The sequence below is a fragment of the Cyprinus carpio genome, chromosome A3 (assembly GCF_018340385.1).
Source record: "Cyprinus carpio isolate SPL01 chromosome A3, ASM1834038v1, whole genome shotgun sequence".
In the NCBI taxonomy this organism is placed as follows: Eukaryota; Metazoa; Chordata; class Actinopteri; order Cypriniformes; family Cyprinidae; genus Cyprinus; species Cyprinus carpio.
The window spans coordinates 14,271,489-14,295,577 of record NC_056574.1 but is presented as its reverse complement, the minus strand read 5'-3'; the positions used below and the strand labels follow the sequence as shown (position 1 = coordinate 14,295,577).

Here is a 24,089-nt window from a genome sequence, read left to right as displayed (position 1 = left end):
ACAATAAGACAAGGCTAACAAGAGGGTGAGGTAGAAAGGAAACGAGGAGGGGCTAAGGAAGCACATGGCCGAGAAAACAATTAACAAGGCCATGTGTTGACACAAGACAGACACAAGAAACTAAACACAAAACAAACAGAGAGACAGTGCAAAACCCTGACAGAATGCTTGTGCATGACAGCATATTAATAAAATTATGTGCCCCATGGTAAACCAGATAAATAAAATATTGCATGAAAATGGTTAAATGATCTCTCTCTCTCTCTCTCTCTCTCTCTCCCTCTGTGTGGATGTGTAAGGATTCTAAGATTATTTGTACTGAATAATAATTTATAATTAAGCAGTTTAATGCAGTTTACTGATTTACTGATTTGCTTAATTTTTAAATGATAACTTTTCCCTCTGTGTTGACTTGCCATTTTAAAGATTAAATTTAAACAAAACCACACAAAATTGTAATTTCTGTGATCTTTAACGTTTATCGTGCAATAATTTATTTATCTTGACCATGGGTCACATAATATGCTGTCAGGTCACAAGGCCGATGCCAGCAGTTCCAGCTTGAGGCCACATTCGGGCCATTACCATTTTCTGGGTTACAATGACATGAGATCTGCAACAGTTTTTATTAACAAATTTATAATCTCTGGAGATTTCCTCTTTTGTGCACTCAAAATCATGCTCACGCCCATGCACACGCTGCCACCTACAACCAAACCCCCTCATGAAAAAAAAAAAAAAAAAAACTCCATCTTATTACATCTTACATAACGTAAAAAAAAAAAAAAAAAGAAGAAAAAAAAAAACATGGTTGGGCTGGTCTGGGCAATAAACTCCCCGGCTGAAATTGGGTCCCACTCAGGCCCTGACTTGTACAAATTAGCTAAACAATATTTCCGGAATCACCTGGGGCAGATATTTTGAAACTAACTGAGAATAAATGTTTAACTTACAATGACATGAGCTCTGCAACAATTTATAGCTATTAACAAATTGATAATTGAGTAAACGGGCCCATGCAACAGTCCATGAAATGAAAGCATGATAACCATATTCTTTTACTAAAAATGAATTTGTATTGTGCTTACCGGAATTTCCCCTAATTCTGTTTTAAGAGAGAATGAAAGCAAAACCTAGGCATTACACAGTCAGCGCCTCAGAGCATCTCACAAAGGAGCCGTTGGTAAACTGAGTGAGTACATGCTTTATCTTCAACTTAATTCAATTCTCCCTCTGTAGGCTTTCATGGGAAAACTTGAAAAAAAAAAAAGGTAATGTTTTGTAGGATATATCCCACATTTTGTGATTGGGCAAATAATTGATTCAGAAACTTTAATTAGCCTATTAAAAAAGTAATGACCACTTTGCTCGCACAGTAGCTGTATTAAGCAATTTCATGCTGCATATTGTCACAACTGTGTGATTTGAACTTTATGCTATAGGCACATGCTGATCTACCTTGTGATTCACTTGAAGATTGCAAGTGTGAAGTTGTTTATGAAACAGTTCAATTAATTTACGTTTCATCAGGCTTTGTGGGTTACGAAGTAAAACTGTAACAGAGTGGAGATTTCCTCTTTCCGCTCAACAACAAGGTTTTTTTTTTTTTTTTTTTTGAGCACGGGGGGAGTGAGAATTAACCCTTACGAATTGTTGTCACATGTATGACCTGTTTTGGTTTAGTTTTCGTAATCCTGTCTAGTTAGTTTCCATGATTTTTGATTAATTAGCACACCTGTTTCTGTTCTTCTTGATTATGTTCAGTGTTTATAAGTCCTGTGTTCTCCCCTGATTCCTTTGTCCGCTATTGATGTTTGATTGTTTGGATTTGTGTTTCGTTATGCCCGTTCTCCTCTGTGGCTTATTAAAAGAACTATTTTGATATCTCCTTTGTCGTGCGCTTTGCTTTACACACCTCACCACGTAACATTTGTAGTATTTTTTTTTTTTTTTTTTTTTTTGCGTATTGATGACAATTTGTATAACCACAGTTTTACTACAAATACCATAGTTAAAATGTGTAGCAAAACTTTGGTTAATGTTTTAACTATAGTAACCATGTTTTTTATTTATATATTTTTTATTTGTGGTAAAACCATATGGCTAATTTTCATAAGGGATAAAGCAGGGAAGTTGAGTTAGTTTTGTTTTCTCTATTCCTCACCGAGATAAACGGCAAAAACTTCAAAAAGACTTGCCAAAATATTCAAAACAGTATTAGGCTACTGCAAAAAGGGTAACGCTAATAATATTTCACAAGCTTCCTTTTCATTGTTTTCACTCGATATAATGAGCCCTGGTCCGCAAAAACCACCCGCAATGTTAAAGGTGCTGTATGTAAGATTTTGACTCTACTAAAGCATAAAAATAACATAATATATTTGCAGATATTTAAGAAACATGCTAAGTTAACATACTTGCTTATCTGAAAGACAATGCAGTCAGTAATTCTTCTTTGAAAATGTGCGTTCCGAGCTTTAATGTCGGTCTCTTTTTTGGTTTGTGAAACCCGCCCACTGCCAGTTTACAGTATTTCGGCACCCGGGTTGCCAGTTGGCGGGAAACACAGCATATTTAATTTCATTCATTGTCAAGGGTGTTTGTTCCTGTTTGTGTCATCAATCTGGCAACCTGCTTGTGCATCAAGTCTGAGGAAGAGGGGCCGAGTGAAAAAACCCTCTCCAATATTATGAATTTGGAATGCAATACCTAGTTCAACCACTCGGTGACAATCCTACATACAGCACCTTTAAGGCTTGCTCATGGCGAAGCGAAAAGTAATCTGGGGAAGTGCGAGTTTTCTTAATTTCTTGTTATACCTTGGTTGGTGTTGTTTTTGTAATGTTTCTTAGTTGAAGGGCTTACAGACATGAAACTAGTGTTCAACAGTGAAGTGGACATATTTCACATCCTCTCTTTACCCATGGTGAAAAAGGGAAATGCATGTCCAAAATTACATTTCTTTTTGAAATTGTTGTTTTCATCAGGGAGATAGAAGCATGAAACCAGTCTCATTCAATAGCGAAGGAAAGTGGACATACAGTATTTCACAAACTAACTTTTTACCCCTACTGGCTGAATAGGGAACATGTTTAAAATTAACCTTTCATTTGTAATAGCATTTTTAATCAGGGAGATGAAGACATGAAACCAGTCTCATTCAGTAGACGAGGACAGTGGGCAACTTTCACAATCTTTTAAATTTCCCATTTTACTATATGTAAAAGCGAATCTGGAACAGAGTGGAGACAGAGGTTTTCCTCTTTCTGCTTGTTCAGTCATGATAGGTTTCTCATTTCCCTAATGTGGCCCGTTCTGTCTATTTGTCCTACCTTGTCAGATTTTCCAACCATAGTGCTAAATTATAGCTGTATCTGTCAATCTATCCTACCTTATCGAGTGAATGAATAATACAACATTCATATGCATATCCAAGAATGTACTGCCTTTTGCGCTTATACCCTGATGGGCACGATCCCACTGACAGGATATTAGTGCTTCCCACTGAGCTTCCATCGTTTCTTCAGATTTCCAAAAGCAAAAATAAAAAAATAAAAATAAAGAAATACGTATATATAAGACTTTCAGGATCCCTCCGCCACCCCGATCTTGCACCTTCAGCCAAGTTTCTACCCCAGCTCAGGTAGAAGCCCTCGGGGGAGGCAATTTGGGCTGGGCCGGACTCTGAGCTCAGACCCCTCTCTGAGAGTCTTGCCGGGCTTGGAGCTCTCTCCCCGGACAGCATGCCAAATACGCATAACCTTTATTTCATTATAAGTAAATGTGAACTTGTGAAACCTCTAAATATCTGTTCAGTAGTCCCTATAACAGATGTCACAGTTTAGTAATTGTGGCGCTTCTAATTAAGTGAAAGTGAAGTGTAGCCAACTATGGTGTCCCAGAATTTGTGCTCTGCATTTAACCCATATAAATGCAAACACACAGCAGTGAGTAGTGAACACACACACACACACACACACACACACACACACACACACACACACACACACCTGGAGCAGTTGGCAGCCAGAGGAGCAGTTGGGGGTTCCCATGCCCCACTTATAATCCCTGACATTACCAAGACTCGAACCTTAGACCTTAGGGTTACAAATCCAACTCTCTAACCTCTAATTAATTTAATATCTAATTAATTTAACTTACAGTGGAATATTTCCTTTACATCTCTCAATTTCGGGAGTTCCTGAACATGATGCATAATGAGATGCGATTAGTCACGAATACCACTTAAAAGAGGATTTAGTGTGTGTTAAGGTCACTGCGCTTTGTTTTTTAAGTCCTGGGACAGTCTTCAGGGTTCCCACGCATCCTGGAAAACCTGGAAACTTGATGACAAATATTCCAGTCCTGGAAAATACACAGAAAATTAGTAAATGTCCTGGAGAATCTTGTAGTTGTCCTGGAAAAAATATTATTATAAGAAATGTAATTGTGTTTTCCTTTAGCCAAGAATGAACAGTGAAACTAGTGCTACCATTGTCGTTATGTCTTGAAGTCCAGTTGGAACCAAACTGCTATTTGAGGACCTCTGCTCTGTAGTACAGGTGTGTCCAATCATCCTTCTGAAGGGTCAGAGTTTAGCTTGAGTTTAGTCTCAAACATACTTGCCTGGAAGTTTCTAGGGCCCCAATCCCAAATGGCACACATCATGTGCACTTGCTGTCTAGCAGACTTTAAACGGCCACTTCATATGTGTGCCTGTTAAGTCCATGAGACCGTAGGGTGTAACATTCATCATTTTAGCTTTCAGAAGGCTGCTCGAATGCACCCCCTTTGTGGCCACTATGCACTCTCAATGCCCACTTCTGCTGAGCCTGCACTGAGGCCCAATCCCAAATGGCATATTTCATCTGCACTTGCGGTCTTGAGAACTTACAGTGGCCACTGCATGCATGTGTCCATTAAGTCCACAAGAAAGTAGGGTGTCCCATTCTTTATTTTACATTTACATTTAGTCATTTAGCAGACGCTTTTATCCAAAGCGACTTACAAATGAGGACAATGGAAGCAATCAAAAACAACAAAAGAGCAATGATATATAAGTGCTATAACAAGTCTCGGTTAGCCTAAACGCAGTATACGTAGCAAGGGCTTTTAAATAATATAATAAATAAAAAGAAAACAGATAGAATAGAAAAAGAATAGAGCAAGCTAGTGATAGAGGTCTTTTTTTATAATTGTATAATAAATGAAAAGAAAAATAGATAGGATACAAAAAGATTAGAAAGGTAGTTACATTTTTTTTTTTTTTTAATAGAATTAGAATAGTGAGGGAAAAAGTTAGAGGGTCAAATAAAGATGGAAGAGATGTGTTTAAAGCCGATTCTTGAAGATGGCTAAGGACTCAGCTGCTCGGATTGAGTTGGGCAGGTCATTCCACCAGGAGGGAACATTTAATTTAAAAGTCCGTAAAAGTGACTTTGTGCTTCTTTGGGATGGGGAAATCAAGCGATGTTCACTTGCAGAACGCAAGCTTCTAGAGGGCAAATAAGTCTGAAGTAATGAATTTAGTTAAAGGGATGCAGAGCCAGTGGTGGTTTTGTATGCAAATATCAATGCCTTGAATTTTATGCGAGCAGCTATTGGTAGCCAGTGCAAATTGATAAATAGAGGTGTGACGTGTATTCTTTTCGGCTCATTAAAAATTAATCTTGCTGCCGCGTTTTGGATTAATTGTAAAGGCTTGATAGAATTGGCTGGAAGACAATTTTAGCTTTCAGAACGGTGCTTATGAGTGTCCCCCGAGTGCCCTTGATGCACACTTCTGCTAAAACAGCACTAAGTTTCTACCTGACAGTCAAAACAGCATTATGTAACAAAAGTGAGGACTCAGAGGAAGTCTGCAAGGGTTTAGGTGCCATTTGGGATTGGACCTGAGGCCAGCTCCGAGCAGAAATGTACCAGTCAAAGCAGCACTATATCATGAAAGTGTGGTCTTAGAGGAAATCAAGTCTGCAAGGGTTTAGGGTGCCATTTGGGATTGGGTCTAGTGATCCTGAAAACCTTTATTAGCTATAGTTCAGGTGTCTTTAATTCAGGTTGAAGCTTAACTCTGCAGGACAGTGACCCTCCAGGAACAGGTTTGGACACCCCTGCTGTAGCACAACATCTAGTACTTATTGCTTGAATAAAATAGTTACTACATAAAATAAAACTGGCTCTTGGTCATATTTTGCAGATAAACTTCAGACATGTCTGAAAGTAGTTCTCTGAACCAGCACTATGAAGAGAAGGTGCGTCCATGTATTGATCTAGTGGACTCTCTCAGGGCACTAGGTCTTGAAAAGGACCTGAACCTGCCAGCTATTGCTGTCATCGGTGATCAGAGCTCAGGAAAGAGTTCTGTGTTGGAAGCTCTATCTGGAGTGTCGCTGCCTAGGGGAACAGGTAATATGAGCACAGTAATTACATTATACTGCGGAGTGGAAATATACCTGTTTTCTCTTTCCTTATTTGTTAGTCTGAATATAAAGGTGTTGTTCAACTGACCATCTAGTATGTTAAACACAGGTATTGTGACACGCTGTCCTCTGGTACTGAAACTGAAGAAATTTACAAAGGACAAAAACTGGCATGGATTGCTGTCATATAAGGATCAAATAAAGACACTAAACGACCCAGAGGATGTAGAGAATGCTGTCTTATATGGTCGGTATTATTTCACATTAAAGTGTATTTATTTACAGGTGACTGAGTACTTTAATGCCATGTGACTCTTTAGAATATTTTGTCATGAGTCTGGGCCCTGTGTTTCTCCCTCTCACCACCAGAGCTCGCCATCTCCCGTCCTCCCGGACTCCACACACCTGTCACTTATTACACCCTCAGCTGGTCCCCATTGTCATGGACTATTTATACACCACACTCCCACTACTCTGTCTGGCTTATTAATTACTTGTGTGTAGGTTATTGATGCAAGCACCTTCTGTTGCCGTATTTGTATTCCGCTCCTGTTCTTGTTTGAGTTGTTTTAAAGATCTTGTTCGATCTGTTTCTGTTTTGCTAAGTCTGTTTTTTGTTTAGCAAATAAACCTGCATTTGGACCCAGACCCCTGTTTACACAGTGTGTGTTACCTTACTGCACTGTGACATATTTAATTTGTGGGATGATGTCAATGTATTGTTTTGTAGCTCAGGGAGTACTGGCTGGTAACGGAGAAGGGATCAGTCATGAGATGATCACTCTGGAAATCCAGTCATGTGACGTTCCTGATCTTACTCTCATTGACCTGCCAGGCATTGCTAGAGTTGCCACTGCCAACCAGCCAAAAGACATTGACAAACAAGTAAGATGCGATTTGTGTATGGAAATGTTTACAGCATTTAAATATTTTGTATAGATACTACTTTAGCCCCATTGATCCTTGCAGTATTGCATTCAGTAATTTTGGTCTTCTGTAACAGATAAAAGACCTAATTAAAAAGTTCATTCAAAGGCAAGAGACCATCTGTTTGGTTGTGGTGCCTGCAAATGTTGACATCACCACCACTGAGGCACTGCAGATGGCATCCGAAGTGGATTCAACTGGAGAAAGGACTTTGGGTTCGTAACATTTCTTATAGGTTACTCAAGTGAATTATTGTCATATTGTTTGTTTTCTTGAAATAGACAAATATTCAATCTGCAGGTGTTCTGACTAAACCTGACTTAGTGGACAAAGGCATGGAGAAGACTGTGGTCAGAACAGTGAATAATGACATTATAACATTGAAGAAGGGCTACATGATTGTTAAATGCCGAGGCCAGAATGACATCAATGAGAGACTTGATCTGGCCAGAGCTCTGGAAAAAGAAAGAATTTTTTTTGAAGAACATGATGATTTCAGGCAAGAAGTGAATCTGATTATAAGAATTTCTCTCAGAATGTGTAACACAAACTCTTTCATGTCTATGTAAGAAAAATGATATGGTGAAATACAGAATGTAGGCAGGATGTTCATGAAATATAATCTAATATAATGCATTGGTCATTGATCTGACATTTTTGAATATATTTTTGTTATTTTATTTTAGAATAGCACATTTTCAGCTCTTCTCCATATGCAGTCTGAAACTAGTCTATAGTCATGGAAAATTAATATCCCAGGGAAATGTTGTGGCAAGAAATTAAAATGATTGACAACAACACTCTTCTTGAGGTGCATCCTCAGAGGTGGAGTTTATATTTACAGTTTGCAGTGTTTAGGGCTCTATGTCACCTATTAGGCGCTGTTCGCGCAGAACTTGATTTATTGCACTGTGTTACTTTCCCATTGTTTTTCTATGTAAACACACACTAGATGGTTCCAGAGGAATAGGAAAACATGTCAAAAACATGTTCTGTGTGAATCGCCCCTTTATAGTGCAATCTGTCAGGTCTTAGGGACATTGTGTGCATTTTAAAATGTCTTTTCTTTTTAATATTTATAATATTTACAGATAAAAAGTATGCAAAATTCTCCAGTTGTCCTCAACTTCCTTCTTACTATTCAAATGACTTCTTTCCTTACAGATCTCTCCTTGAAGAAAAAGCTACAATACCGCTTCTTGCAAAAAGACTCACAAACGAATTGTTTGAACACATTGTTGTGCGTATACAAAGTTACATGACATACAGCAGAAACATTGAAAGTATAGAGCTTCCCTGTTGAGAAAAAAAAAAAATGCCATATGCTGTTGTGTATGTTTTGAAGCATGACAGATGCTTTGAGCTGGTTTTTACCTGGTCCTGATCAGGACCAGCACATGACCATCTTAAACCAACTCAATCCAGCTTCCATGCTTCAAAACATACCTAAATAGCATATGCCGGTTTTCAACAGGGATATGACTTAAAGAAAAGAACTCTGGAGTAAACTAGTCAGAATTGGGTACATCTTATTTCTTTACTTTTAGAAAACACTGCCAGACTTGCAGAAACAACTTGACATGAAATTACAGAAGACGTCTGTGGATCTTAGAGCACTGGGTGATGGAGTTCCTCTTGGTGAACATGAGAAGATCAAATTCCTGGTTACGGTAAAATGGGGTCACACATTTGATGTATTCTAAAGTGTCCTAAAGTTCTAAAATATTATTTTCCATAATTGTAATCTCACCGGTGCTGCCCCGCTGGATTTCAGAGTTTTATATTTAAATTACGTTATATTTGTTTCAAATCATTGTTACTGGTTACTATACCTACTGATTTCACCCTAGGCTGGAAGATATACTGTGTATATATGTTTTTACACGATCAAGTTTATCTTTTTGTATTTTGTCTAATGTACAGTACATAAATGGCAAGAAAACAAGATACATGCATTATATAAATTGCCCTTTCTTATCTTTCAGTTTGCACTGAAGCAACGTTTTGCTAAACATAAAAACTGTATACGTTCCACCCCAGCAATGTTTTTATCTGGCTTTGTTTTTACATGTGTAACTTTATGAGATTTTGTGCTCTGCAGAAAATTAGCCAGTTCAATGATGCCCTTGAAAGAGTCAAGAAGGCAGAAGAAGATGTAAAAATTCCAAACACAAGGGTCTTCAACAAAATCAGGGTGGAATTTCAAAAATGGAGATCCGCCCTGAATGCCAAAGCCATTAAGAGTGAGTTTACAATTAAATAAACTCACAGATACAAGCGTTTCTATCTGGGATGAAATACTATTATTGATGCTTGTTTTGTGCAATTCAGCCTTTTCTTTAATTACTTTCTCTGAATTTTGTCCTTTCTCTTTAAGGCGTATATGCAGTTTGCATTTAACTTTCAGGTTGCAGGGGAGTCTGATAAGCCAGTGGTTGTATTCTTCCTGATTTTGTCTGTCTTTTCTCTCGCGGAGGACATCCTCAGAGTTGAGGTAAAAGAGTATGTGAGGACTCATAGAGGAATGGAGCTTCCTGGATTTTTAAACTACAGAACGTTTGTGAGCATTATCACAGAATACATCGAGGATATGGAGGAACCTGCTTTAAAGATGCTCAAAGATGTCACAGGTGAAGGGTCGTGTTTCAAGATGGTTTTCAGTGCCCTCAATTTTTATTCTTTACTAATGTACAAGAAAAAGAACTTAATTTCAAAACAATTGATAGAATCACATGGATGCATAAAGGTAGTGGCAATTATGCTTACAGGATGATGTTTTACCTCCTCTGATTGACTCCTCTTTTCTTGTCTTTTTTTAAAATTATTTACAGATATTGTTCACTCCTCTGTAGACCATATCGTTAACACTCATTTTAATGCCTTATCTCACCTGGAGAGTGCTGCGAAAGAGCGAACTGATTGCTTACTTGATAAGCAGTTTCAGAAAGCTGAGAAGAAAATACGTTCACAGTTTAAAATGGAGAAGATTGTTTACTCCCAAGATGATCTCTACAGTGACCAGCTATGCAATGTAAAACGAAAATCAAATGCAAATCAAGGGCTTCTGGCATCATTTGTCAATGCAGATGTACGTGACATGGGATACCATCTCATCTCCTATTTAACGGTTTGTATGCCTTATAATAATCTTTGTTCATTAAAGAGTGAAGTGTGCAGTTTCTGTGCCATTTGCGGCACCTAACAGAACTGCACGTATACAGATTGTTTCTAAATTTCAAATACTCCAAACAATAATGTCTCCGCAAACTGCTCAATTTCTAAACTGCTTAGTACTAGAGGTTGCCATAGTGTTTACATTTAATTAATCCTTCACATTAATGTGGGAGGGAAAAAAAACTTAGAAAATTAAACACATTCACTTTAAAGAATAAATTTTAGTTAATATTTTACATGCAAAAGGCCATTTCTGTTGCAAAGTCTTGTGACAAATATTGCCTTTTTGAATCTGAATGTAATTTGTATGTATTCGTAGATTACCACTGAACGTCTGGCTAATCAAGTTCCACTGATAGTCCTGTATCACACGCTGAACAAGTACATCGCTCAGCTTCAGTGTGAAATGCTTGTCATGACTAGAGAGAATGATCCAGGAATGCTGCTCCAAGAAGATTCTGATATTGAACGTAAGAGGAATGAATTGAGAGAGCAACTGAAGCGCCTGCAGAGAGCTGGTATAGCACTGTCAAAGTATAAGCATTCTGCATAATTGTGGGTAGAACCATCACCTCACATCAAGATCCCTGGTTTGAGTCCCTGCTGACCATAACACTGCGGCTCCAGTATCCCTGCGAGCCTACGATTGGTGGAAAATCCTCATTTTCAAAATTTCCTATATTTGTTTTCTTATTGCATGTTACTGGTCTTATTGTGAATGATTCATACTGTATGAAAATATATATTTTTGCATTTTTTCCATTTAGTCATGATGTGAGTGGAAATTAAAAACACCTTCATTCCTTGAAAGACAAAAAATCACATCTGTTTTATGTAGGTTGTACTGTCCCTTTTGAAGTTTGTGGTGTGTTTTCATGTGAAACATTTATATCTGAAAATGCATTGGTGCACTGGTTATGGTTTGTGTGGATCCAGTCTCCGACAGACTTCAGATGACCTATTTCTCTATATTGTAATCATTATATTTCACTTGTAATAATAGCTTTAATAAGCTTCTGCCTAAAATGAATTCATGTTAGCAAACTCTATGATTCTTTTATCTTGAACTGTTCATTTGTGAAATGGAAATTTCCTGGACACATTCACTCCTGAAAGCAGATCACTCTAAATTGTAACCTAGACACATGCATTTTCTGTTAAGCTTCTTTGAAACGATGTGTACTGTAAAAGGCGCTTTACAAATAAATTTGAATTGAATCGAATTCAGTGGTTTATTGGGAAGTGCACACTGATTATATATATATATAAATAATTTTACCACCACACCGGTAATGTTGGTCAGTGATATAGTACATTTCCAGGTCTTTTTTGTACGGCAGATCATGTCCTTCAGTTGTCCAGTGTGTCATCACTCACCTTATGAGTGTGAAACTCCTTGTGACAGTCAAAGTGAATCAGACACACCAGGCCTTTAGCATCTATTCTGATTCATCAACACAGTTTCACTGATGATCCATATTCAGCATAAAACCCAGGACAGAGCGGCTGAGTGAATGTGGTCTGGACCGTGTGGATGAGGCTCATTGTGTCAGAGATGCTGTAGAAGAACAGTGTTCCTGCACTGTGATCCACATACACTCCTATTCTAGAGCTGATGGGAGACCAGTTTGTTTGTTATTGTGCCAGAATAAGTATTTGGAGGGAGAGCAGAACAAACTCCAGGACTGATCATTATGTCCAAACAAACACTCAATAGAATCTCCTTTCCTGCTGATGCTCTTATATGACAATGATATAAACACACCATCATCTCCACTCCACTCAATCTCCCAGTAACAGCGTCCACACACACTCTCCCTACATAACACCTGATCCCAGTAATCAAATCTGTCTGGATGATCGGGATACAGATGATCTGTGCCAGTGTCAGTAATCACTCTGTTCCTCTCAGACAGACGGAGGTTTTCATTCACTGTGTTTAGATCCAGAGTGAACTGATGGGAATCTGATGGAGAGAAACTTCACATCAGAATCAGCAATTATAAATCTTTTACAGTGTCTTAGTACAGCAGACCAGATATCCTGTACAAATCATCATTTACATGATCAGTTATAAAACTCTATAATGTTTTTTTTTTTTTTTTTCTTGGTGACTTACATTGTAGGAAGTCATTCCTGGTCTTGGAATCGATGTTGGTTAATGTGACTGAAGAAAAATGTCAAGATAAAATACATCTATTCCTAAGACATTTGTAATATGATGCTCTATGACTCATTTCTGAGAGTAGATGAAACTCTAGGGGTCTATAAAACACATTTGACTGGATTTGATTCTAGATTCCAAAAATTAAGTACTTTATTTTAAATTGTATTATAATTGTAATAAACTTGTAATGATGAAACTCTAGGGGTCTATAAAACATTTTTCCTAATTTAATTTAATAAACTTGTAATCAGACTACATTTTCCTAAACTTAATTTAATTTAATTTAATTTAATTTAATTATTTATTTTTTTGGTCAGCCAGCTCTCTTTCACCTAATATATCTACTTGAAGTAAGAAAATAGTTTAATAATTAAGTAACAAATCTGCATGTTCACAGTTGGTCACATGACATGGAGGTAAACAAATAAAACAAAGTATTTAATTTTTTAGTGTTTTATTTTGATTGCTGTTATTTTCAAATAATTTATTTATGATGTCATTAATTATTAGCTTTTTATTAAACTTACAAACCCCCTACAGTTCCTTTATGAACCCCAGTTTTGGGTAATCTTAACAATGCACTTCATGCTGTTAATAACAATAAATGTATTTTTTATATCAACATAATAAAGGTCAAAAGTAACCCAAAAGTAACAAAAAAGTAGTCAGATTATGCTACCTATTAATCCTAGTAATGGATGATGTTACTAACTACAGTTTTTGTCATGTACTTTATCCAGCAATGTATATACACACACAGAGATGTGTGTGTGTGTGTGTGTGTGTGTGTGCGTGTGTGTGTGTGTGTGTGTGTGTGTGTGTGTGTGTGTGTGTGTGTGCGTGTGCGCCTAACACAATGGGATATTTGTAGGATTTTTGTAGGTGGAGTGACTTTACCTCTGTCACGGATCTTCTTGATCTCCTCTTTGCAGAAATCCTCCAGTTTGTCTCTCAGCGGACGGACAGATTCTCTCACGCCAACAAAAGGGACGAGAGAACTGAAGGGATTGTCATTCATGTCTGTAGAAACTCTAAAAAAAAACTCATCACCTCCACACTTCACGTGATAACAAATTCCTGACAATATTGCAGTTAAATCCTCATTCGGCTCTCTTGTCATTGAAGAATCTTGCTCAAGTTCATCCTGTTCTTCCAGATTTCTGTTACCTGCAGGAAATAGTTGTGATTGTGTGAAAGCTGCTCCAGCTCAGCGTCTCTCCTCCTCAGATCATCAATCTCCTGCTCCAGTCTCTCCATGAATTCTTCAGCTTGACTCACTACAGCTTTTTCCTGATCTCTGATCTTCTGTGTGACCTCAGAGCAACTTCTCTCAATGCAGCAGATGAACTCAGTAAAGATCCTCTCACTGTCCTCCACTGCTGTCTGTACAGAGCGCTGTTAGACACACATCACAATCACACACTGAGCTTCAGTGAGACTGAAAGAGCTCCAGCACTGGAGCAGAGTGCAAACTTCTCAAACGGCTCCAGACTCACCTTATGAGACACCACAGCCTCTCTGAGCTGCTGAAGATCTTTCTGTGTCTGCTGGATTCTCTGCTGGAACTTCATCCGTGTCTCCTTCAACTGATTCTGGAGGACACACAAAGGTTATTTTCGTAAATGAACACTAAAATGAAAACAACTGATCAAAAAACATTTTCATAAACTGAAATAAAATAAAAGGTCGGTTTAGGGAAATAGCTGTCAAGCACGGGACCATCTGAAGGCTGCTTTAGTGGGTATATCGTATTGAGTCTAATTAGTCTTGGCTATCGGACCCGCAGTCCGCCCATTGATTCTCAGAACTCAAACCCGTTTATATATTAATCAAACAGCGGTTAAATAGGCTATAAGGCTACCTGTTGGGAGCCAACCGTGTGCAGGACTCTGGTTTAAAGTGCACTGCAAAAGGTATGAACAGCAATAAGTGACGATCGATGCACTGGAGTTTGCATCACCACATATTGTAAGAAGATTTATTAAAATAAACGGGGTGAAAAGACATTGAGGCTCTGCCATTATTATTGAATTTCATGTTGGTAAAGTGAGCATGACAACAGTTAGCCTACACAGTATCATGATTATGGTTAAATAAGACAAAACACCTAATATAAACAAATTACATTTATTTTAAAATGAAATATCACCACACACATTTATCATTTAGTACTTTTATGGCTGTTGTTGTTGTTTTTTTTTTTTTCAACTGCTTACATACATTTTCAAAACTTTACCCACAAATCCAAGAACTGCACACACAAAACGCAAAATGTCTCACATCTCTTGCAAAATGAAGCACTGTATTCAAAATATCCCAAACATCTCAAAAGCAAACATTTGTCTTACGTTGCAAACACCATTGTCATAATATTATATTTTTGGATATATCATATAGCCTACACACAGTTTTTCAAAACCTACAGCTCCAGTGTACATTTCTGTTCAAGATTGAAATTGGCAGAGATATGTTGAAAAATTCATGTAAAGACAAAAGCAAGATTGAAACCCCCCCTTTTTTTTTACTGTAACACTAAATGACTTTTTTTCAATAATTCCTTTGTCAGCGGTCTGTTCTGTCTCTCCATATCACCACATGCTCTTCTGTATCATCCGCGCCACAAGGATGCGCTGTTTCTACATGTATTTAGCTTTGATTTTAAATAAAACAGTGCATCCTTGTGGCGTGGATGACACAGAAGAGCATACGGTGATATGGAGAGACAGAGGAGACCACTGACAAAGGAATTATTGAAAAATGTTTTTATTTTTGTTTTCTTTGCTTACAAAAAGTCTTACCGTCGCTTCATATAACCCAGATTGCACGTCTGATGGCAGATGGAGTATTCTGACGATGACTTTCATACTTTTTATGGACCTTGACACTGTTATTTATTTGGCAGTCTATGGGACAGTCACAGGCCTCCAGGTTTTCATCCAAAACATCTTAAATTGTGTTCCCAAGATGAACGGAGCTTTTACGGGTTTGGAATGACATGGTGGTAAGTGATTAATGACAAAATTTTCATTTTGGGGTGGAGTATCCCTTTTAGTAAAGCAAGGAGTATTTGCACATGAGAGAGTTAGTGTGAGGCACTCATGAATTAGTGTGGCATTTTGATTGATTGTGTTTGAAAAAGGAAATCAAGATACTTTGTTAGATTTTTGTGTGTTACATAGAGAATTGTGTGTTGTGTTTTGCAAAAAGTGTCAAAGGCTGAGAATTTGTTTATGGTTTTGCAGATTTGGTGTGTGCATGGTTCTGGTGTTTGAGTGTCAGGTTTCAGAAATTGTGTGACAAGTAAAGTCTTTGTGAGTAAGCAGTTGGAAAAAAAAGAAAAAAAAATTATTCATTTATTATCTCATTTATTAGCCTGTTCAGGTGTGTTTAATTAGAGTTGAAGCTAAACTCTGCAGGACAGTGGCCCTCCAGGAGCAGTATTGTGTACATCATGACACTGGTGTATATGAATTCAAATTATTAAATTCCATTCTTCTTTGTGTGCATTTAGTGAGAAACATCATGTCTTGATTATTTTTAACTAGATTTTCACTATATATACTTGTCTCGCATTAAACATTGTTATTCAGTTGGTGTTTTGACAGTGTGTTGCACCTTTAGTAACTCATTAAGGTCAGACACTTCTGTATATGATGTCATAAACCAGCTGCTGGATTTTGGGAGAGTACAGCTTGGGCATCACATCAAGAGATGTGGCAATGGAATAAGTCTTAACAATTGTGCATTCATAAACTGCATTCTAAAAATACAGTGGGTAAAAACACACTAGTGAAAATGTGTCGGTTTTGCATTTTTCATTACACGATATACCATCAGCATAATTTATCTGAAAAGTTGAACTGAAAATAAATGTGAACGTCAGGATGTCCAAGTACTTGAAAGGTATTTTTTTTTTTTTTTTTTTTGCTGCATTACTCAAGCTTCATGAACTCACACATACATAAACATAATCATGTTCTCCAGCGTTTTAAATTTCTTGTATTAATTCTTAATTCCCAAACAATAAACCAACAATGTTGCTCTAAACGCAGTGAGGGACACCTGGTTTATCAAAAGAAGTTAATTATGTTAAACCAAATGCATATAAAAACCACAAGGCATCACAAGGGCACAATAAGACAAAGACAATCTTTGCTTACAAAAAGTGTTCCCGTCGCTTCATATAACCCAAATTGCACGTCTGATGGCAGATGGAGTATTCTGACGATGACTTTCATACCTTTTATGGACCTTGACACTGTACTTGGCAGTCTATGGGACAGTCTCAAGCCTCCAGGTTTTCATCCAAAATATCTTAAATAGTGTTCCGAAGACGACCTGAGCTTTTACAGGTTTAGAACGACATGGGGGTAAGTGATTAATGACAAAATGTTCATTTTGGAGTGAAGCATCCCTTTAACAGTGTTCCTGTGGCTTAGTGGTAGAGCATTGCGTTAGTAGCACAAAAGGTTGTGGGTTCGATTCCCAGGGAACACACATGGTAAATAAATGTATATATTAAATGCAATTAACTCATCAATCAACCTCATTGGTTCTTGCGTGTAACAGTCACATTAACATCATGATGTCATCACACAAGCCCCAGTGAAGTTTGATGTTTTTGCAAAATCACTATATTTGATTGATTTTGATTTGCAAATTAAATTCACTCTACGTTGCGAAAAAGTACTGTTTAGCATATTTTTTAAAAGTGTACTTATTATGGAAGTAATAAAATTTAAAAGAATATACTTAAGTGCAAACTGAATACAGTGTTTTCATACATAATTGCATGTTAACTCAAATTAAATAAAAACGTATTATAGTTTACACAAAAATTTAAGAATGCTTTTTCCCTGCATAGCACTTAAGTACATCTTTATATGTAATTTCATAATTCTAATTGTCTTTAAAGAATGGTTAAACTTCACTGCTGAATTTACTGACAAATTTATTGTAAACTAAATCTTTTGTCATTTCTGTCAAAAATTGTATGTGTTTAAATATATTCAATATACAGTTAATACCATTTAATGCACTTCTTTACACAGGATTATTATCATTCTGTGGTCACACCAGTCATCGTAACCGACTTGAGTGGGCAAATGCTCGCATTCAATGGCATCTGGCACTTTGGAGAGGTGTTCTCTTCATGGATGAATCCCAGTTTTCACTGTACAGAGCAGATGGCAGACAAAGTGTATGGCGTCGTGTGGGTGAGTAGTTTGCTGATGTCAATGTTGTGGATCGAGTGGCCCATGGTAGCGGTGGGGTTATGGTATGGGCAGGCATATGTTATGGACAACGAACACAGGTGCATTTTATTGATGGCATTTTGAATGCACAGAGATACCGTGATGAGATCCTGAGGCCCATTGTTGTGCCATGCATCCACGACCATCACCTCATGTTGCAGCATGATAATGCACGGCCCCATGTTCCAAGGATCTGTACACAATTCCTGGAAGCTGAAAACATCCCAGTTCTTGCATGGCCAGCATACTCACCAGACGTGTCACCCATTGAGCATGTTTGGGATGCTCTGGATCAGCGTATACGACCGTGTGTTTCAGTTCCTGCCAATATCCAGCATCTAGTGGTTAGATTTTGAAAATGTAGTCACAGGTGTACTAGTTCTCATTCTCTATTGTCTTGGGCTGATACGCATTGGTGTTTAAACGTGTAGCCCTGTCTTACAGTAAAGGCATTTTATATTTTGCCTGCTATGTGAGTGCCTGTATATTATTTTTGTTTCTTGCAATGGGATCCACTTCTTGTTTTTGACACTTGGTATTTACTGTTTACAGCTGGGAGGACATTATTGTCTTAATGACATAAATTCACCCTCATGACACACAAGCTTTCCATTGATGTATGGTTTGTTAGGATGGGACAATATTTGGCTGAGATACTACTGCATACTACAAACCAAAAATTAAGTTTTGATATACTTAGAGTAAGAAATTTACAAAATATCTTCATGGAACATGATCTTTGCTTAATATCCTAATGATTTTTGACATAAAAGAAAAATTAATAATTTTGACCCATACAATACATTTTTGGCTATTGCTACAAATATACCCCAGCGACTTAAGACTGGTTTTGTGGTCCAGGGTCACATATTAGTTCTTGATGAAAAATAGAGAATGTTTTCAATATATTTCGAGGTCAGGCAAATTTCTCTGATTTAGGCAGCAGTTAATACTGAATTGAAATTCAGATTGGTCTCAGACAGACAAGTTTTCACCACTACTAAAATGCTGAGATAAATGCTTCACACATCATCACGTGCTTAACTGGATAGTTCACTCGAAAATGAAAACTGCCTTCATTTATTCACTGTCATGTTGTCTCTAACCTGTATTTATTTCTTCTGAACACAGCAGATGTTTAGCAGAATGTTCAGGGGTCATTCACACAGAATGGGTGTTTAAGTGTCGAAAAACATGAGATGTGAGCAGTGAAATCGAAAAAGAAAATCATATCCGGAGACATGTTATTTGAAAGTTACGCTTATTTTTTAACTTGAGTGCCGCATTTTAGAAAATAGTTACGTGTGAAACGATGCAAAGCATGAACACAATGGTCATGTCCAGCGCATGTTCAAATAGAAAAACAATCAACAAATATAGAAATATCCCTTTAAAGGTAACTGAGATCAGCAGTAATCAATTATTCACTTCTGGCAATGTACTGATTTTTGCTCTAAGTCATGATGATGCATTACGATACACAGTACAGTATATCATGTTTATTTAACCACAAGCAATAGTATCACATCCCTTTGTCAGGCCAGCTCCAGTTTCAAAGAGCACATGTGTAGCTAAAGAACAGATGGAGGAGTCAGTGATGGGTGGTGTGTTTGCAGGCTCAGAGCCTGCAAGAGTTCAGTCTGTGAGTTCAACACCCAGACCATCTCCTGAGGATCAAGTGGTCATTTTAAAGGCATCATTTGTTTTCTTCCGATTCCTCTTATCTTTTTTGTAAAAAAAAGAACAAAACGATGACTGACACGTAACAACTGATCAAGTGAAGGGCCGGCGCAGATATTCATTCAAGCGCCACAGTGCCTCCTGCTGCTTCAAGCGCTGCTTTCAGTTTTTCTGCTTCATCTTTAAACACATTCGCCCGGATCTCCTGAGGTAGAGACTCCACAAGCTTCTTGGCCTGTAATTGGGAGGGAAAACCATTAATGAAGGACATTACAACCCTTTTAGACAAGAACATCAGCAGTAAGTCACATGAATGGGTTGCAAAGCTCGTGAGCTGCATTGCCGTCTGCTGATATTTGACAGATTGGGAACAAACTACACAGACAACTAACTGATTCATGCTATTACAACCTATAAAAGATCCTCATTTTACTAAAAACACTTTTACCTGTACAAGATTCAAGCCCTCCATGCAATTCTTCACTTCTTTAATCAGTTTCACTTTATCAGCCGCCTTGAATTCTGTCAGTTTGACTGTAAAATGGGTTTTCTCTTTCTTTGCAGGTGCTGTCTCCTCATCTACCGCCTGCAAATTCAGTTAAAACATCAGAGGAAAAAACTCACAAACAAAAGTATTACATGATGACACTTTGCACAAAAACATGAGAACGAGATGTTTGGTTTTAGATCCACTTTATAAGGTTTTTTGTTGCAAAAAAATTTACCCTGATTTGTGCACTCTTGACAGTAAACATTATTGTGTCTCTCCATATCACTGTATGCTGCGTATGCTCTTCTGTATCATCCGCGCCACAAGGATGTTGTTTCTACATGCATTTATTAATTTGAAAGAAAACAGCACATCCTTGTGGCGCAGATGACACAGAAGAGCATACGGTGATATAGAGTGACACAGAGGAGACTGTTGACAAAGGAATTGTTGAATAAAGTCATTATTTTTGTTTTCTTCGCTTACAAAAAGTGTTCCCGTCATTCATATAACCCAGATTGCACGTCTGATGTCAGATGGAGTATTCTGACGAGGTCTTTCATACTTTTCTGGACCTTGACACTTATTTACTTGGCAGTCTATGGGACAGTCACAAGCCTCCCAGTTTTCATCCAAAATATCTTAAATTGTGTTTGGAAGATGAACAATGCTTTTACGGGTTTGGAACGACATTGGGGTAAGTGATTTATGACAAAATTTTCATCTTGGGGTGGAGTATCCCTTTAAAGTTTCCCAAAAATTCTCACAACAACTTTAGTAACAGAGTAGGATGCTGATCTTGAACAATCCACACAGAAACTTGTACAAATTTAGACAATGCAATGAGATTATCGGTTTTCCCACTATGCTCTATATAAAAGGGTCCAAATTATGTTGTTTCTTGGCTGCTCAAATTTTAAACAATGTTTCACATTTTGAAAATCCAAAAAAAAAAAAAAAAAAAAAAAAAAAAAAAAAAAAAAAAATCACACACAAAATGTAGGACACAGATAATAAAGTTTCTGGTTATTAAAGTTTATTACAGTTTAAATCATAAAACATCAGACATACCTCAGCAGCTGGAGCAGCTGCCATTGCTGCCATTGAGCCCATGGACATCATTCCAACATCCTGAATGTTCAGAGTTTTCTGACAGGGACAAAAACACATTTAAATCAGTGTTTTGAGCAAAGGCTACATACTATTAGAGCTGGGCAATATAGTTCACAATTATTCTGCAGCTGATTTCAAATCCAGCAACATCATATATAGTGAAGAACTGTATTTGACTATTACGTTTACAAAAGACGGTACACTTAAATGGCTTTTATTTCTTTAATATATTTCTGCAAGCACAGTTTTTCTTTTTTTTTTTTTTTTAATATACTTTAAGATTTGAAGTAGCTACATTACAAGTGCACATTTAACACAATTAATTATCTCGTGTAATAACTCAAAAATTTCACAGAAGCTCCAGTTAAAATATGCAGGTAGACACATTGTATTGTGGATTTCTGCTGTATTTTGCATTAAACATTGTTATTTGGCTGGTGTTTTGACAGTGTGCTGCACCTTTAGTAACTCATTGAGGTCAGACACTTCTATGAGCGTGAGGCTGGCGATGTCATTGACCAGCTGCTGGATTTTGGGAGAGTACTGCTTGGGCGCCCCATCAAAAGGAGGTGCTGCAATGGCATCAGACGGACTGACAGAGCTGGTCTTGAGTGTTCGCAGGGCACACAGTGCTGCCGTCTGTAGGTTGTGTCTGTGAAATGAGTCCATTAAGACAACAATGAGCACATACAGGAGCAACAATCTCTGTTAGCAAAAGAGCAGCAGATCACCATATTAGAATGATTTCTGAAGGATCATGTGACACTGAAGACTTAAGTAATGATGCTGAAATTTCAGCTTTGCATCACAGGCAAATTGCATTCATATAGGAATGCCATTTTAATGGTTTATATAGAAAATTTTTTCATCAATTAAAAACAGTCTAGGTGTTAAACAGTAAAAAAATATCTACATCCTTTGTACGATAGTGTATATTTTAATGATTTTTGATTGAACACACATACAGTTTAAAACTGCTTTTATGATTCATTGAAGTATAAAACAGTGTCCTAGTCTAAAGCTTCCATTGAAAATCAACAACTAGTCTAAAGTCTAAACGTCTGCGATCAGAAAATGCATCCATTTTTATTTTTGTGTTACGCAATATACTGTAAGCATAACAATTTGAGTGAAAAGCTCCACATAAACCTGATGATCATGTTTCTACAGGACAAAATTTAAGAAAGAACATCTGTGGCATTTTGCAGCACATTATTAGATATAACTAAGTTTATTAGTGATAACACCCTTACAACTAGTAAAGGTTTTTTTAACTTCAGGAGGTTAGCGTAACCTCTGCTGACCTTTAGTACAAAGGAGCTCACACAATCATTATCACAAATGTATTTACATTTAATAAGTGACTCAATAATACATAAATTAAACGCTTATGAATGTTACACAACAACTTGTTAATGTCAACCATTTAAAGATAGTTTCCAGATGTTAACAAGAAAACAAATGCCAGATTTTCAATGTGGTCTCATGCTGCATGTCGGTGGACCACCATTAGAAATACATACAGGAAATCAGACATTTATGATTTATTAACAGAAGTCACGTGACATGATCATTCATGTTTAGATTCATTAGCTATAATTTCAACTAGACATTCATGCAATTGCATACACGTTGCCTCTGCAGTTCAGAGATTCAGATCTGCTGCTTCATCTCAGAAGCTTATCTGAGCACATTAGATCGTATTAATATCAGTGTGTTTGTTTCATTTACATCAGAAGTGCTGACGCCTCCAGTATGCGAAACATTCAGTGTAAATTCTCTGTCCTTGAGACGCAGGGACCTGTATCAGGCTCTTACCGGTGTGTGTTTGCTGCGGTCCGCAGCGCGAACCGGACGCAGTATCTGCCGCAGAACATCATGACCCGAGTGCACGACTAACCGATTAAGTGAACGCGACAGGACGAGCAACCAGTTCCCGAAACACAACTCTCTCGGCGTGTGACTGACTGTCAGACCTCCTCTAGCAGAAGCACATGGCGTCCTCCGCTGGCTCTTCCTGACCTACCCACAATGCATTGCGCCGGAGGGACAAAACTTTATTTAAAATCCTCCTGTGTCATGGTCTCTTACGAAACAATGTGCAAAAAGAAAAAGCCTACACATGGGTCTTTAAACTGAGACACATTACATAAATTACACAAAAAGTATCTAAAACAAATCCTAGAAATACTTATTTAAAATTAGTAGTTATTTAAAATTAGTAGGCCATGTATGAAATAATGCCACTGACAGAAATTCGAAACTCGCTATAATTAATAATATAGCTACAGGGCAACGCAGGTTGTTGTTCTAGAGACGGCTCTCTGTTGAAAAATATTTAAAATGTTAGATTTCATAATTCAATTACTATAAAGCACTGTTCTATCTATCGATCGATCGATCTATCTATCTATCTATCTATCTATCTATCTATCTATCTATCTATCTATCTATCTATCTATCTATCTATCTATCTATCATCACATCAGCACTGCACTGTGCTTAAACCAAATAAAATAAAACTAATAATTAACACTAATAATTAAAACAAACTACTGCAGTGGTTCTGTAACAACACATAGAGGTAATCACTCAGCAAATCAATCAATCAATCAATGGTCCAGCAACCAATGTTGGACCATTTGAGATAAACCCACAGAAAACCAATTAACCCATTGAGGAAAAAAAATAAAAAAATACAAAAAAATTGGATGATGTCATTTTCTGATACAGTTTAGTTCACTTGTGTTGCTATAACTCAAAATGTATTTATTTGTTATACTGATGTGCTTTATGGCCAAATGAAACAACAGTTTAATCAGAATCAAGATTTTCAGAGTGCTGTATTATAAGGAATAATAATA

The 24,089-nt window shown here is 37.3% G+C and overlaps 2 protein-coding genes across 2 annotated transcripts; one reads left to right on the top strand and one right to left on the bottom strand.

Moving 5' to 3' along the window:
• Positions 1-970: 970 nt before the first annotated feature.
• On the top strand, positions 971-11,743 carry LOC109081797 (interferon-induced GTP-binding protein MxE-like). The gene is made up of 12 exons (XM_042719769.1): positions 971-1,192; positions 6,197-6,405; positions 6,529-6,666; positions 7,150-7,304; positions 7,423-7,561; positions 7,647-7,845; positions 8,511-8,586; positions 8,894-9,016; positions 9,448-9,589; positions 9,818-9,976; positions 10,178-10,473; positions 10,840-11,743. The coding sequence occupies exons 2-12, from the start codon at positions 6,210-6,212 to the stop codon at positions 11,071-11,073; spliced, it is 1,857 nt and encodes a 618-aa protein (XP_042575703.1). The 5' UTR covers positions 971-1,192; positions 6,197-6,209; the 3' UTR covers positions 11,074-11,743.
• A 7,683-nt stretch (positions 11,744-19,426) lies between these two features.
• On the bottom strand, positions 19,427-23,278 carry mrpl12 (mitochondrial ribosomal protein L12). Its single transcript, XM_042719759.1, has 5 exons — positions 23,044-23,278; positions 21,685-21,877; positions 21,184-21,261; positions 20,071-20,208; positions 19,427-19,857 (listed from the first exon to the last, which is right to left on the bottom strand). The coding sequence occupies exons 1-5, from the start codon at positions 23,103-23,105 to the stop codon at positions 19,741-19,743; spliced, it is 588 nt and encodes a 195-aa protein (XP_042575693.1). The 5' UTR covers positions 23,106-23,278; the 3' UTR covers positions 19,427-19,740.
• Positions 23,279-24,089: the final 811 nt, after the last annotated feature.